This window comes from Amaranthus tricolor, chromosome 9 (genome assembly GCF_026212465.1).
Source record: "Amaranthus tricolor cultivar Red isolate AtriRed21 chromosome 9, ASM2621246v1, whole genome shotgun sequence".
Lineage (NCBI taxonomy): Eukaryota > Viridiplantae > Streptophyta > Magnoliopsida > Caryophyllales > Amaranthaceae > Amaranthus > Amaranthus tricolor.
The window spans coordinates 27,054,261-27,070,968 of record NC_080055.1 but is presented as its reverse complement, the minus strand read 5'-3'; the positions used below and the strand labels follow the sequence as shown (position 1 = coordinate 27,070,968).

The 16,708-nt window shown below is 32.2% G+C and overlaps 2 protein-coding genes across 2 annotated transcripts; one reads left to right on the top strand and one right to left on the bottom strand.

The window, feature by feature from the left end:
• Positions 1–11,803: 11,803 nt before the first annotated feature.
• On the bottom strand, positions 11,804–12,869 carry LOC130824008 (protein DOG1-like 4). Its single transcript, XM_057688871.1, has one exon. The coding sequence runs from the start codon at positions 12,799–12,801 to the stop codon at positions 12,055–12,057; it is 747 nt and encodes a 248-aa protein (XP_057544854.1). The 5' UTR covers positions 12,802–12,869; the 3' UTR covers positions 11,804–12,054.
• Positions 12,870–14,547: 1,678 nt separating this feature from the next.
• LOC130823964 (CBL-interacting serine/threonine-protein kinase 20-like) lies at positions 14,548–16,526 on the top strand. Its single transcript, XM_057688804.1, is given in 3 exon segments — positions 14,548–14,891; positions 15,298–15,641; positions 15,644–16,526. Coding segments are annotated over 3 exon segments (717 nt in total). The 5' UTR covers positions 14,548–14,730; the 3' UTR covers positions 15,856–16,526.
• Positions 16,527–16,708: the final 182 nt, after the last annotated feature.

The following is a 16,708-nucleotide window of genomic DNA, read 5'->3' as shown; positions in this document are numbered from 1 at the left end:
AAATGGAAATTATCAATGGTACTCCTGTGTTATTGCACTTTATCTTTGGTATCCCTGTGTTTTTTGTAATTCCAATGGTACCCCCAACATATCTTGCTAATTACAAACGTAATATTTTTTAAGTTTTTTCCGTTAAGTGGCCGTTAATTTTTGAATTTGACCTAACCGTGGTTAGTTTCTTATTGCTTATATACCCAGGTGCATCCATTTCAAGCACACATTTCTTCTTCTTCCCTTTTTCCTCACCTCTTTCTTCTCTCCTTCCATGACTGCTTCTTGAAGGTACTCGCGGTAAGGTAATAGCTGGGTAAGGTTGAAGAAATGCTACTGTAACCCAACAAAGTTCTATGATATTAGGGTGTTGGGTTCAATTAACAATCTGGGAAGAATCTACTACAAATGTATTTCGTGCCAAGCATTTGAATGGGGTTATGATGCTGATTTGAAGGAAAATCTTGATGAAGCTGCACTTCTAGAGGTTCAAGGGGCTACTTCTGTAATGATGAATGGGGAACAATTTAATGAACTCAAAGCTACTGTTCTAGGGTTGTCCAAGAAGGTTGATAGCTTACTTAAGGTCGTTGTTTTCATGAAATTTTTTGTAATGTTCTACCTACTGTTGTTTGTTCTTGCCATTGTAAGTAAGATTGTAAGCATTGAAATGGTTTCTATCTATGTAAGCTTAGGTATTATGTTGGTTCTTGCCATTGTAAAGTAAGATTGTACTTTATCTTTCGTTCCAAAACACAAGTTCATTACCAAAAAATTTAGATCAATATGCATACTAAGTTGGAGCTATTCATCCATAATCATACATAATACATATAAAAGAGGATTAAGCTATTGTTCATCCATAATCATACATAATTCATACAAAAGAGGATTAGTAATTACAATCACAAGAGGATTAATCTACTATTCATCCTAATTCAGTCAAAAGTTTAGTAATTACAATAAAATAACAGAAATACTATTCACTTTACTTTGCCCTTTCCCTTCTTTGATGCCTTCTGCTTTACTACTGACTTCCCTTTGCTCTTGGAAGTTGAAGCTTTATTAGTGTTTCTTGCTGACTTCTTTTTTTTGTTGTCTCTCCCTTACAAGTGGCCTTGTTGTGACCAAAATCTCCACACTTCCCACATTTTATTCTCTTGCTCCTCTTTCCCTTCCTCCTTCATCGTCACTTTTCTTTCTGTTCCTACAAGGCCTACCAACACCTCTCTTGATCACAGGAGATAGTATAGTAGGGTGCTCAGTAGTTAGCCACTTATCTTAGTCAAGGATAGGTTTAATGTTGCGACCATAGGCCAACTTATATTTCTCCACTGAATACCATTCATGAACAAATGATTGTGGATCAAGACCTTCATGAAGAATAGCTCTCATTGCATGCCTACATGGTATGCCAGTGAGTTTTCACACATTGCAAAGGTATGTGTGTTGGTTTAAATTGACAGACATAGTTGATTTACCCTCCATCACCTCATACTCCCCTGGACTAGACATAAAAGCTCTGCAAGACCTACTCCCATTGCACAATACTTGAACTCTCTTCCCAATGTTTGGACACAGCCTCTCCCAATCTTCACACTTCTGCCTCCTTGCAGCTAACCTAACCATTGTGACTTTCCTAATTCCCTCTAACATAGTTAACACTGGCTTGCACCTGTCACTATCACTACTATGGAATGACATGGTTGGACTGAAAGATTTATCATCACTCTCACTGAGCAAGGATCATGTTCTAGATGTAGCAACAGTCTCCTTTTCCTTAATCTGTTGCACTAGTCTTACAGACTGTCTAGTAACTGCCTTTTTAATTTCCTTTCTTTTCAAAGTGGTATTTGGAATTTTTTGGTCAAACTAGACTTTGTCTTAGAAGCTTTCTTTGGAGTTTTCTTTGGTGTTTTCTTTGGTGTTCTCTTTGGTGTTGTCTTCTCCACATTACCTTCATCATTACCTTGACTCTGGATGGCTCGGTAGCTTCATCATTAACTTCATCAGTTTGGTTTATCTCATTCAAAAACTCAGCATTTTCAATGATCACATCATTGATGTTACTAGAGGATGGTGGAGGCTCCATTTCAGTCTCAACATGTCTGCTCTGCTTTCTAAGAACATGTAGTTTAGGCCTAAACTCAATCTTTGGTGGTTTTCAGCCCTTAGGCTTCACAATCTGCAATGGGGTTGGAATGACGTCCACTTCCATAGCAAATCATCTTCATTCACAACAGGTTCCTCACAGACATCATCAACATTCATATCATCCTCAACAACATGTTCCTCAAGTATTACAGGTTGGTCCTCACAGGGTACATCAACATCCACATCATCAATAACAGGTTGGTCCTCACAGGGTACATCAACATCCACATCATTAACAGGTTGTTTCTAAGGTATTATAGGGGTTGAAATGGGGTCCACATCATCATCAACATTCAACACAGGCTGTTTCTCATAGGGTGCACTAGGGGTTGGAATTATCATAACAACATCATCATCATCTTCATCATCAGGTTCTGCAGGGGTTGGATTGGGTGTCAAATCTTTCTTCTGTGCATTCTGCTTTAAGGTTTCCCTAAGCCTCCTATCATTATCTAATAGGGCATTAGGTTTTGATTCCCCTATATGGATGCAAATACTGTCTTTACCCTTATTTCTACTAAACATCCCCAACAATGCTTTATCATCAAGTAGTTGAACATGTCTCTTTTTATATACATAACTAAAACTGGGATGTTCAAGCATCAAATGTTCCTCCTTCTCAGCTTTATCCCAATAATCAATGATCATGTTTAGCAAGTTAACTAGGTCTACATCATCAACAAAAACTTTCGTCTCTTTACCCTTGTATACAAATTTCAACACCACACTATCATCCATCTATTAACAAAAAAACAAAAAAAGGTCTACATCAATCATCCATTGCACAACACATTCAAAATTCAAAAAGTCCCTAATTTTTAGGGTTTAGTACTTACAAAACGACTCAGAACACTTTTAAACCACATAATTCAAGAACAAAACCCTAATGATCGCAACATTTAAGGCAACAAAATCAAAAAAATTGCACCATTATTATACTCGACAGTTAGGGCAAGAACTCAAACAACCCAACATCTTGCATGTACAGAAAGAAAGGAGGAAAGATTAGGGAACTTACCAAAGTGAAGTAAAGCAGCAATGAGGAAGAAGAAGCTTCAGCAATAGCGTACTCAACCCAGAAAGATGATGATGAAGACAAAGTAAGCAAGTATGCATTAGGAGGAAAAGGGAAGAGGGAAAGCAAATGAATCAGAAACTAACCATAGTTGGTTTTATTATAATATTTAACGGCCACTTAACGGAAAAAACTTAAAAAATGTTACGTTTGTAATTAGCAAGATATGTTGAGGGTATCATTGGAATTACAAAAAATACAGGGGTACCAAAAATAAAGTGCAATAACACAGGGGTACCATTGATAATTTCCCATTCTGATATTTACTCATTAATTGACAGATTATGAGTTGCTCTTTGGTTTGTCTTTGCTCTTTGTTTGCTTTTTGTAAGGTTCATGAAATGCAATGTAGAACTTTGATCATTTTACAGGGTTGGCCCTGAGATTTGTGAGGCACGGGCAAAATATTAATTACAGGCCCTAACTAAATATACTCTTTTCGGTATTAAAATGTCGTTTTTCTAATATTTTTAAATGGATCCGAATCACAAGTCTCTCTTGTTCCCTTTTAAGACTAGCCCTGATTATACCCAAAAGTATTTTTCATTGCATGGAAAATATTACAAATTACAACCTTCATACTAAGACATCACGTTGCAATTACATCATTATTGCATCAAATTCAAACAAAAAAACCCTGTAACTTTCTTCGTAAGTTATTAAATGAGACAGTCTCATAGTGCAACCATCTCTATTTATCTGACTCCTGTACATTTAGTATGTTTAATTGATTACTTACCATTTTAAATCCAAGAAATGATCTTAAGACTTCATGCACGAGTCTCATAAAAGTGCTAGCTAGGTGACCAATTACAAAAACAGACTAATTATATAAGTGCATTTCATAATGACATAACTCCACTTCAATTATCATAAAAAATTGATGGGTTAAAATAGTTATGAGAGAATAATTATAGGGTTGGTTGAAAAAGCTTAGTAGAGGTAACAATAGAGTATAGGGTGAATTTTCCACTTTATTTAAGATGCGAGATATTGAAGACAAAAATCAATTCATTTAATTAACATTGAATCTCTAACGTTTTATGCTAATAAGAATTACAGTGCACTATTTTTTCGTCATATAACTAAAAAAAATTTAAAAAAATCACTATATAAAAAGTGTAAAATACAGAGTTAGTTGTTAGAGTATATAACATATTTTCTTATCTCAATCATTAGCTTAAGCTTTTTGTTGAGTTGGTTCCTTGATATGGTATTAGAAACCAACATGACAAGAGGTCACAGGTTTAAATCTCAACCATCCTTCATTTAAGTGGAATATTCAGCGCATATGCTATTACCACAGGGGAAGTTGGAGAAGCTCTCAAAAGGATGGGGAGCACGAAGGCAGTCGGGCCAGATAACATCCCGATTGAGGTGTGGAGGGGTTTAGGAGAAGAGGGCATTCGTTGGCTGACAAGCCTCTTTAATACGATTTTAAGGACACATAGGATGCCAGAAGAATGGAGGAACAACACACTAATACCTCTGTTTAAAAACAAAGGCGATGCACAAGTATGTGGGAACTATAGAGGTATCAAACTTTTAAGCCACACAATGAAATTGTGGGAAAGAGTGATAGAGAGGAGAATTAGACATGAAACGGTGATTAGGGAGAACCAATTCGGTTTTATGCCAGGAAGGTCAACAATGAAGGCAATTCATGTTTTGAGGAGACTGATGGAGAAATATAGAGAGCGAAAGAAGGATTTACATATGGTGTTCATTGACTTGGAGAAAGCGTATGATAGCATACCACGAGGCGTCATCTGTGATAGCCTCAAGGCTATAGGTATTTCCTCAGTGTACATTGAGGCCATACGAGATATGTATGACAGAGTGTCGACCAACATCCAAACACCGGTGGGGATAACAGAGCCTTTTCCGATTAAAGTTGGGCTACATCAGGGCTACATCAGGGCTATATGTATGACGGTATCGTGGTGCATGCTTTTCGCGGACGATATAGTGCTGGTAGCAGAAACTAGTGAGGAGGTTAGTAATAAATTAGATGAGTGGAGGGAAGATTTAGAAGGTAAAAGGTTTCTGTAGGTTTCTGTCATCCCGCCCCTCCCATTCCTTTATTAGTCTTCTTGTCCCCTTTTATTCTGTAGGTGGGTCTACTTATTTTCTTTTATAGGTTTTTTCTCCCATGTAGCTACTTCTTCATATCTTTCTCGAGCCGGGGAACTCCTTTGGCCGTGCTCTCCTCCATGGGTATGAGTTGCTGCCGTCGTTCCCTCCCCAGACCCTGTCCATAGTTTTTCTATGAGCAGGATATACTGGGTTGAATGATGATGATGATGACGATGATTCAGCGCATGTGCGCATTCACATTTCTAGTTTAATGGGCTCTCATATGATAGACATGTTATAGTATATAATATATCTCGAGGCCTCAATTATTAGCTTATGTTTTTGATTGAATTGATTTCTTGACATAACATGTAAAATTTCCTATGCGAATAGATTTCCAACTCGGTGGAAGTGAGGCTGATGCAAGCATTACAAACAAGCAAGTGAACAGAAGTGATCAGGAGCAGCAGGAGTATGACTATAAATATATAAATTAAAATTTAAAAAATGGGTCCCGACAATTCAAGTTAAAAGGAAAGAAATTTTATTTCAGACAAACCAAAAAAAAATTTATTAGTAAAATCAATGGGTAGTAGTCGTAGAAGTTACTCGTGAAGCTTATAAAATGACATATTTTTTTTTCTAATGTAATACAACTTACATGTGGATAATAATAGACCCTTTTAACAGACCCTTTTAACGGGTATACCTTAACACTTTCTGATTAGATACCATGATATAAGTGGGGTACGAGTACTAGGTTTAAAGCGGTTTGTCTTTGAAGCTCTATTTAATTCAGATCACGCAGCTTAGATATTGAGTTTGACAGCTATAGTAAGGCTGGCAATTCCTATATATTATCTCACTTTCATAAAGTTTGCTACCGTATTTTTTTATGCAGTATAATATATTATTTTAATTATTTATATATTAAGTTATACACATCTAAAAATTATAAAACCTTAATTTTATAAAAGTATATAATTAGACGGTTCAAATAAGATCTCATTTAACTATTTTTTTCTAACACATTAGTCGCAATATATAAAATAAACTTAAACGATAAATAGTGTCAAAATTGTTATGTAGCGAGTATATCAGGAGAAAGTATTAAATTTAGCATATTTTTATTTTCGAATATAATTTATTATAATTTATTATTTTATTTTAATGCTTATCCACACATTTCATCCATGACCACAAAATAATTATTTTTATTTCCTTTTTCTTGATTTTCCCATTAACTATGGTGAAAATTTAATGGGACAAAAAGAATACTATAAATATCAGATTGCATTTAGCAATACTTCTATAGAGAATATTCCCTATCTACCACGATTTTTCCAAAAATTTTCATTTTAATCGGTCTCATAAAATATGCTATATTTTTATTTTTACCCAAAGATCTATGTTTTTTATAATTCTCGTTTACATATTTAAATTTATTTATTCATATCATTCGCTTTTATTTGCCTATAAATCATACTTACTTATCCATTTTATTTCAATTTTTTAGTTTTCACAAGTACTGTACTTATAGGCATAGCAAGAGCCACTGAGACAAAGAAAATATTAGCTACTTGGTTATGATCATTTATAATTTATTTATTAGGATATATTTTTGATAGAGTAAATACATTATATTCTGAAATTTAACCATTTAACTTGAATTGTTGGTTGAATCAATTTCTTAATAATTTTAATTAAAATTGTGATGATAGTTCAATTAAAATAAATAATATTATATAAATAAATTCATATTTCTATGACGTCTGAATATAAATATAGAGATGTCGATTCAAGTAGTCGAGCTACAATATATTATTAAGTACATGTTAAAGATCTTGACCATCTTATTTATAATTTTTAGGGAAATTCCACGTGGTAACTCAGATGTTTTGGGTTTTTCACGTGGTAATCAAAACTTTTAAAAAATTCACACGGTAACCCTGAGGTTTACCAAATTGTTCCACCATGACCTTTTTGCACATAAAACGTTAACAAACGTTAGTTTCGAAGCTTTAACTGCTATTGTACGCCTATTTATGCGACTCACCATTTCAAATGCGGTCTATTTCAACCTTTTCTCCCAAAACATAAATTCTAACTCTACTATCTTTCATCCAAATTATATTTTTCCCCAAAATTCAAAGATGGTAGAGTTTGGATTTTTGTCTTGAGAAAAAAGTTGAAATTAATGACATTTAAAATGGTGAGTCGCATAAATAGGTGTGCAACAACCTTAAAACTTTGAAATTAACGTTTGTTAACGTTTAATCTACAAAAAGGTCACGGTGGAACAATTTGGTAAATCTCAGGATTACCGCGTGGATTTTTTTAAAATATTTGGTTACCACGTGGAAAACCCAAAACGTTATAGTTACCACATGAAATTTCCCTAATTTTTATACACAAATCATCACGATTGAATCACACTCAATTTAGGCTAATTATAATATTAAATGTGTCTTAGACTACTATCAGTTTCGCTAGCTGCCTTTATGACTTAGTGTCTAGTTACTTCTTACCCACTTCGTTTTTATTCCTTTTTTTTTCTCTCATCGTGGCTTTATTGTATCTATTTTTTATATTTTATTTGTATTTTATTTTTATGTTATTTTATGTAGATCTAGTATTTCTCTGCAAGCAGGTGTTATCTCGAGACAATGTTGCCACTCATATCATCTTATGTAGGGTTTCTTCTGTTTGTGGGTAAAATCCACCGTTTTCCTCTAGTTCTCCAAGTGAGGGGAGTACAGGTATGGATTGTCCGTCAACTTCTCTCACCCAGACCCTGCTCTCGAGCAGGATATTGGGTATAATGATGATCTAAGATTAAATGTGGCAAATATATAAATAAATATAGGCAAAATTATAAGAAATTACCTAATTTATACCCTTTTTAAAAAACTACCTTATATAAAATTAAACTACCTTATATAATACAAAAGTTTACAAATAGCTACCTTTTAACGGATTTCATTTATTGACCGTTACTTTTAGCCGTTGATCATCACGTGACACTCACGTGACTTTAAAAATATATCCTTCTTCTTAATTGAGCTTCTTTGGTTTCAGAAGCTTTGTTCCAAAACACCCAAATCTTTCGCACTTGCAAATCGTTCTCTTCCTTATTCCTCTTCACTTCCGCTCATTGAAAGATCTAACCTATACTGGTATGTACTACTTCTCAATTATGGTTCTCTAGTTGAAGAAAGATCAACAACAAAACCATAATAACATTGGTAGAGTTTCTTCTTTCCCTAAACATCAAAGACCCAGATCGAGATTTCCAAGGTTTTTGCTTTCTAAGAGATTGGGTTATCTTCAATGGATTTCCACCATTGTTGTGTTCTCTGTTTTCTTGGTGTTTTTTCAAACCTTTTTACCAGGTTTAATAATGGAAAGACGTGGGAATTCAAGAAAAGTTATGGATTTTATGAGTGAAAATTTGATGTACTTGAAAGAAATTATTGGTGAACTTGATTTTGTTGAAGATGCAAGGTTTGAACCTGTAAGATTGTTGGATAGATTTAAGAAAGAAGCTGAAGATGTGAATTCCACTTCTGGGTTTAAGAGAGGGATTAGATTTTTAAAGTCACCTGAGTATCACCCGATGGTCAACGGCTAAAAGTAACGGTCAACAAATGAAATTCGTTAAAAGGCAGTCATTGTAAACATTTGTATTATATAAAGTAGTTTTTTGCAAAAAATTTTACATAAAATAGTTTTTTAAAAAAGAGGTATAAATTAGATAGTTTCTTATAATTTTACCATAAATATATAATATACTCCAATGAGACATCGATTAAGAATTATATACACCCTACAATTGTTTTTTAAAGTTAATGTAGGAATTAAAAAGATTTTATTTTTAAATGATATCTCTTCGATCTCTTTATAAATTGTTTTAAATTATCTGGCTTACTAATGTCAAGGAATCAAATTAATTAAAAATTTAAGTTTATAGCTAAGGTCTCAAGATATGTTATATACTTTAATACGACCTCTCACACGAGAATCTATTGGACTAGAAGTTTGAATGCGCTCCACTTTAAATAAGAGGTAGTTAAAATTTGAACCCATAACTTCTTATTACGTTAGTTTTTAATACTATATCAATAAATCAACTCAACAAAAACTTAATATATACTCTTTTCAAATTGCATATCTAAATTTTAGAGTCATCACATAAAAAAATATACTTCATTTCTAAAGTCTAATTTATATAAATTTTGAAAATTCACAATTAAAGAGAGAATTTAACGAGTTGTTTGCCAAAACTTTTACCCAATTAATTTATAAGTCGGTCATTCTTCAATCCCATTAGACATGGTTCAGAAAATCATGTATTGGAGCAAAGAGCAAAACTTCAAGCACAGAAGTCGTTGCTAATTATTCATTAGAGAGAGGTTTACTTTAGTTATTGTAAGAAGAAAATAATATACAAAGGTAAAGATTTTTTTGTTAACTCTTACAAATTCATAATAACAAAACAGCTAGTCTTGGCCGAGATCGTCTAAATATGAGACAGCCCATTTACCTCTCAACCCAATCTTCATTAACAATAAAAAAAAAAAAAAAGAAAAAAGAGAAAATATAAAATTGCTATTTTAAAAACGGTATTCACGGATTGATTTTCAAACCGCCAAACTTCAACTCGACATTTAGGAAACAAAATCAAAAAAATTTGCACATTCAATTATTTACAAAATCTCTGAAAATCTTCAAAAAAATCATCAAAGAAAATAAATAATTTATCTTCAAAACTCCAAACATCTCTCTAATGGAGGATTTAATGAATGAATTCGACATGGTGAAGATTTGCTCATTCAATTATATATAAATCTCTGAAAATCTTTAAGAAATTATCAAGAAAATCGACATTTCATTTATAAAACTCCAAAAATCTCTTTAATGGAGGATTTAATAAATGAATTCGACATAAAAATGACTTTACAGATATTATAAAGAAATACAGAGTAGGATTTAATGTCAATTTATATATCACAATTTTAATTCTAACATATTCAATTTAAACTTAATGTGTTGCAATAACTCTATTCAATCTGAATACTTATCTTCAAATCGATAATTAAAGATTATGAGTTCAAAATTGAGTTAGACAATAAAATATCAATTGTCAATTTATGTGTCACAATTTTACTTTTAACATATTATATTTGAACTAAATGCTATACAATATGTCTATACAATTTGAATACTTATTTTTAAAACGATAATTGAAGATTATAAGTTCAAAATTGAGTTAAATTATAAAACATCATTGTCAAATTATATGTCATAGTTTAACTATTAACATATTCAATTTGAACTAAAATCTATACAATGTCTTTATAGACTTTGAATACTAATTTTTGAAATGATTATTAAAGCTTATACGTTTAAAATTGAGTGAAATCATTAAACATCAATTGTCAATTTATATGTCATAATTTTACTATTAACATATTCAATTTGGACATTTTACAAATATATATATATAAACGTGTTTAACAGAATGGCAAGAATCAACAATCTTTAATACTATATTATTGTAACCTTCTTCTTCAATCCTAAGAATCATCAACAATCAGCAATCATAAAAGAGGAAGAAATAAAATGGCAAGAATCAAGAAAGGAAATAAAATAGAGAAGGAAAGAAGAGGAAGAAATGGCAACGATCAAGAAAGAAAATAAATTTTGATTAAATACTAAAAAAAGGGGGAAATGGAGGGAAGCAATGCACGCACGTGAAAATGGGCCGGCATGGATCGGCCATATCTTCGTATCAGCTTGTGACGGTCTCGTCGAAGTTTTTGTGATAACAAAAATATTATGCAACTCCATGTGAACAAATTAAGTACTTTTTTAAAAAAAAGTTAGTTTTTATTATTTGTTAAAAACAGTGATTATCTTATGAAGAGAAATATACTATATGTAGTGACTAATAAAAAACTAATAAAAACGAGCACTTCTGTGACTATGTATTAAACTTAAATTTTGATCCTATTATGATTGTAGAGTACTTGCAAAACAATTCTCATAGTACACATGCATGCATGAAAAGTACTGCAAATGTAAAGAAAATGGGCTAGTCTAGTAGTTATCGAATGTACTTAGTTCATCGCTTATATTTAATGTTATAAAAAATTAAAAATTATAAAAATTTCATATTACGAAAATATGCAAAGAGACGAATAAAACAAGATCTCTCATGATTTTTTTTTGTATGATAGCTGAAGTATGTAAATTAACGTAAAATAATAAATAGTGCAAAAATTAATTTAGTGTAAGTAATAGGAAACGGAAAAAGTATTATTTTAGCATGAATATCCCTAAAAATAATTATATAAGTATTTCTAAATATTTATACCTGATTATAATTATCAACTAAAAAAGCATATTAATTTTAGAAGACTTGAGGATAAATTTAAAGTGTGTATGTGTTAAAGACTTAAAAGGGAGTGAACATAAGTTTAAATTCTCAAAATATTTGGACTTCATAGATTTTAACTTAAGTTCATTACATAAAGCAAAAAAACAAAATGAAGAAAGTTCTAAACCTCTTAAGTTGCTATATCAAAACCCTTTTTTATTTTTTAATATTAAGATCCAAACCTAGATCTAAATTAACACTATTGACTAAAATTAAACCAAAACTAACTTATAATCAAACCTTATGATCAAAGGATTACTTTCCTCCTTTCTTGTATCGTTGTCTTGTCCGTAGGGATTCTCTAGCCTTATTAGCCTTATCAAGTGTGATAAGCTATATTAGTATTAACATCAAGATTATTACTAATTAAAACATCTCTTTGTTTCCCCCATTTCCTAATTTGGATTTGAATCATACCAAAAACAGCCAAAAAATCCACACCTTGTCTTGAACTAAACACATCTAAAACACATTTTAATGTCTTAAGCCTTACATAATCACCCATTTTCATTACCTTTTCCAATCCATCTAACTTCTCTTTAAGCGCTATATCTACCAACCCATTAATCCGAGTCGACTCATCACTATCTTCATTAACTCGACTCACCAACCGAGTTAACTCAACCATCTTCAAATCCCCCATTGAAACCTGCAATCTTTCCAATTCTCTCTCAACCCTTTGCTCCTCCAACTTAATCTTCACTCCAAGCTCCTTAATCTTTTTACACTGTTCATCACTGAGTTGATTCAAACTAGTGAGTGGAGTCCGAGTCTTACGAAGCGAGTCAACAAGGCGGAAAACTGTAGAAGGCTTCCAACCCGTAACCCAAGTGAAAGAAAACTCAAGTGGGCTGGCCCATTTAGGAGAGAAAAAGGCTAAGATATCTTGATGGGCCGCGGCCCATTTTGCAGTATAAAAGTTTTTATGGTGAGTTATAAGGGTTGCAACAATGGAGTCATAATTGGGTTGATGACCTAAAACAAGTTGTTGAAGATGAATATCTAGTTGTTTTAACCAAGTTTCATAAAAAGAAGAGAAATTATGATCAATTGGTGAAATATTCATATTATTAGGATATATTTATTTTATTTTGGGGTGTATTAATTTTGATTGTGATGAAAGAAATTAAGGGAAATAAGGGGACAAAAGAGGGATATAAAGAGAGGAAGGAAGGGAAAGAAATGGTGAGGTGGGCGGTAATTAGTGATATGCATGGCTTACGCGCAGCAAGTTTTGGGCCGTGTGGTTTCGAGGTTTGGCAGGTGGCTTTTAATGTACGTGAATAGTGAATACAACTACTCTTTAATTTACACAACATTAGATATTAGTTTTTTTTTTCACTTTTGTTTTGCATGATTTACAACGGTAAAAATTAATACTTACAATTAAATATGTTCGTTCGAGTCTTGAGGTTGATTTCGAATTAGGTATTTTGAATCGGTTTAAAATCGAGTTTTGTTATTATATAATTTTAAATTATTTTTTAAATCGGATTACATCAGGTTCAGTTACAAGGTGGGTAAATTTGAATCAACGGGTCTAATTGAACACCTTTGCTTACAATGTCAAATTGAGATTGATAAAAAAGCAGAGGCAATACTCTTTTTGTCCAAAAAATAAAGTGAAAATTAAGAAAAATAAATTAAAGTGATAAAAATATATTTTATCGGTTCTACTATATTTGTAACACTTCTCTCTTTAGGATACACAATACTTTTAACATTAAATACTCTTTTTGTAAAAAAGTAGTGATATAATGTTCTATCTTACCCATTCTTATTCTGACTTTATACATTATTAATTTTTTCACCAATTATATTATTATTATTATTATGGTAATTCGTTTCATGAAGAGAAACTTTACAAATAATTTTATTATTATTATTATTATTATTATTATTAGGGGTATTATAGACATTATGCACTTAACATTGACATTTCATTTCTTAATACTTGTATCAAAAAGCAATATTGCAAGTAAATAATAACGGAGGAAGTATGTTTTTTAGAAGTATATATCTTATATGAAATATGTTCTATTTTCTTTTATAGTTTGCATCGTCAAATGAAGTGAAAATAATTTGTGTGCCTAGCCACCATCCTTTGCCCGACTATTTAGTTGCTAAATAGCGGCGATTTTTTTTTGTTGTTCGTTCTTCGCATCATCTTATACTTTGCCTTAGATTTTTCTTAGCAATGAGTGAAATAGGGACGATCCAAAAATAGTTGCTAGTTCATCGCTTAAGATGATATAGCGACCGCTCAAGCAACAATCATTTTGATATATTTCCATCTCAAGCACATATTTTATCCACTTTTCAGAAAATCACACTATATTACCCAATGTTATCTATTTTCTTGATTTATTCGACTTTAGTTCTTTTTATTAGCAAATGAAATAGGAGGAAGGGAATACTAGATATGAGAAAATATTTTAAAGGCGTAGAGAGACAAAAAGTATAAGCTAAAAAATATATGCTAATATATACGTATCAAGTATGTAAGTATCAAGTAAATCCCTTCAAATATATAGATATCAACTATCAACTATCAACTATCAACTGTCAACTATCAAGTATATTCCAAAAACCAATAGCTAACATTTCCAACAAGATCCTAATTATTAGCCATCATAAATATAGATTAATACTCGAATAATAACATACATTAACACTCAAATTAAAACCACTAGTTTTTTTTCCTCTTGTCATCCACTATTTTCGTAAATTCTTTCTGTGATTAACAAAAACAAAACTTCTCTCTCTATCTCATTAGGGCAAGTCTCAATCTCTTTTGATTCTTGTCCTCCTCTTCCCTTCTTAGCTCTTTTCTTTCCTCTTATTCTTTTTGGAAAATGAACACAATTCAAAAAATCTTCGAATTCGGAATAGTACCCAAAAATTATAACTCCATGTGTTAAATACCCTCTAAATTCATCCAAAATTTCATTTCTGAACGAAAATTAAATCATAAAATCGAATCGCAAAATCAGAAATGGAGAAAACAGAATCCATTTTGTTTCAAAAATATGAGCTAGGTCGATTGCTAGGACAAGGGACATTTGCTAAAGTATGTTATGGTAGACACATAATATCAGGCCAAAGTGTAGCCATAAAAATTGTTGATAAAGAAAAAGTCCTACAAGTTGGTATGATTAACTAAATCTGTTAAATATATGGCTTTTGCAAGGATAATCTTTAGCAGCACAGCAGTACACAAGCAAGGGGAGGTCTTCAAAGTAGGTTGATGCTCAACAGACACACACTTCAGAGGAGAAAGCTTCTTGTATTTATAGTGCACGTGCTTCATTTAGAAGGCTCATCTTTGATGATCTGGCAATCCATGTACTCCTATCCACAATCCAAGAAGTGTATAAAGAAAGCTAAATCCAAGGGTTCTAATTAGTTAGTGTGATTAAGTAGTCAGTTTGTTATAACAACCTTTGTGTTCTTCTGTTGTAGTATTTGTAAGCCTATATAAACAGAAGGCTGAGTAGTCTTGTACTGGCACTACTCTTTCTATCAATACAATCTCTCTTTGTTCAATCTTTTGCTCAAATTCTAACAAAATCAAAAGAGAAATTTCGGTAATGAGACTTGTTAAACACCCTAACATAGTCCAACTTTATCAAGTTATGGCTAGCAAAACAAAAATATATTTAGCAATAGAATATGTAAAAGGGGGTGAACTTTTTAACAAGATCTCAAAAGGAAGATTAAAAGAAGATCAAGCTAGGCATTATTTTCAACAACTTATAAGTGCTATTGATTTTTGTCATAGTCGTGGTGTTTATCATCGTGATTTAAAGCCCGAAAATTTTCTCTTGCATGAATATAGTAACCTCAAAATATCAGATTTTGAGTTAAGTGCATTACGTGATTCTAGGCGACATGACGGGCTTCTACATATAAACGTGGGTATGACGGGTCTAAGGCGGATATTTGGTCATATGGAGTTATTTTATATGTACTTTTATCTGGTTTTTTACCATTTCATGACACAAATCTTATGGAATTGTATCTTAAGATTAGTAAATGGAATTTTAGATGTCCATGTTGGATCCAACCAGAAGTTCAAAAACTCCTTTACAAAATATTGGATCTGAGTCATAGAGGTTAAAAAGGCAAGTGGGGGCACTTTAGAGTATAATGATTTTTGTAACAAAGAATTGAAACCTGCTTTAAGGGATATTGTTTGGTCTACGCCTGAAAGTACTATACCCGTACCCGTACATATACCCGTATCTGAACCTGTATCCGCACCCGCTATTAATTGATGGATTTACCGAAGAAATTAGTTGTATTGAATGTTTATTTTGTCATCTTATTAATTGTCATCATTTTTCTATTTGGTTATTGTGTATACATGTTAAGAATATATACTATTCTACTATCCTGTGTGTATAAAAAGAAAAACCAATTATACTTCTTAGACCTGATCATGGGCGGTTCGGCCCGAAAAAGTGAGGGTTTGGGTACCAATATGGCCTGATGGGCGGGTTTGGGCAGAAAATAAGTGGCCCGAATTTTTTTAGGCGGATTTGGGATTGGTGTTTGGCCCGCGAGCCGGCCCGGCCCGAAAGGAGCTAAGTTGGTCCAATTAGTTACATATTTTGATTATTTCATATGCTAACACTTTTTTTCCATATTGCATCAAGGTCGGTCTACCATTTTTAATGTTGAAGAGGAGGAAGAAGAGGTAGATCGTGAAGATGACGATTGTCAAATCACTAATTAGTTACATAATTTGATTATTTTGTATTTGTTTATTTGAATTATTTGTAATTTGTGTTTTAAATTATGTATAATATGTAACAATTGTATTTGTTTATTTCAATTATTTGTAATTTGTATTTTTAATTATGTATAAATAATATATAATATAGGCCCGCAAGCCTGCATATTACGGGTATGGGCAAGAATTTTTAGGCCCACACTTTGGACCGGCCCGCATCAATGGGCTATTTTTCCAC

Coding starts and splice junctions, on each gene's coding strand:
- LOC130824008 (XM_057688871.1), bottom strand. CDS start 12,801: ATGAATATTTCACCAATTGATCATAATTTCTCTTCTTTTTATGAAACT.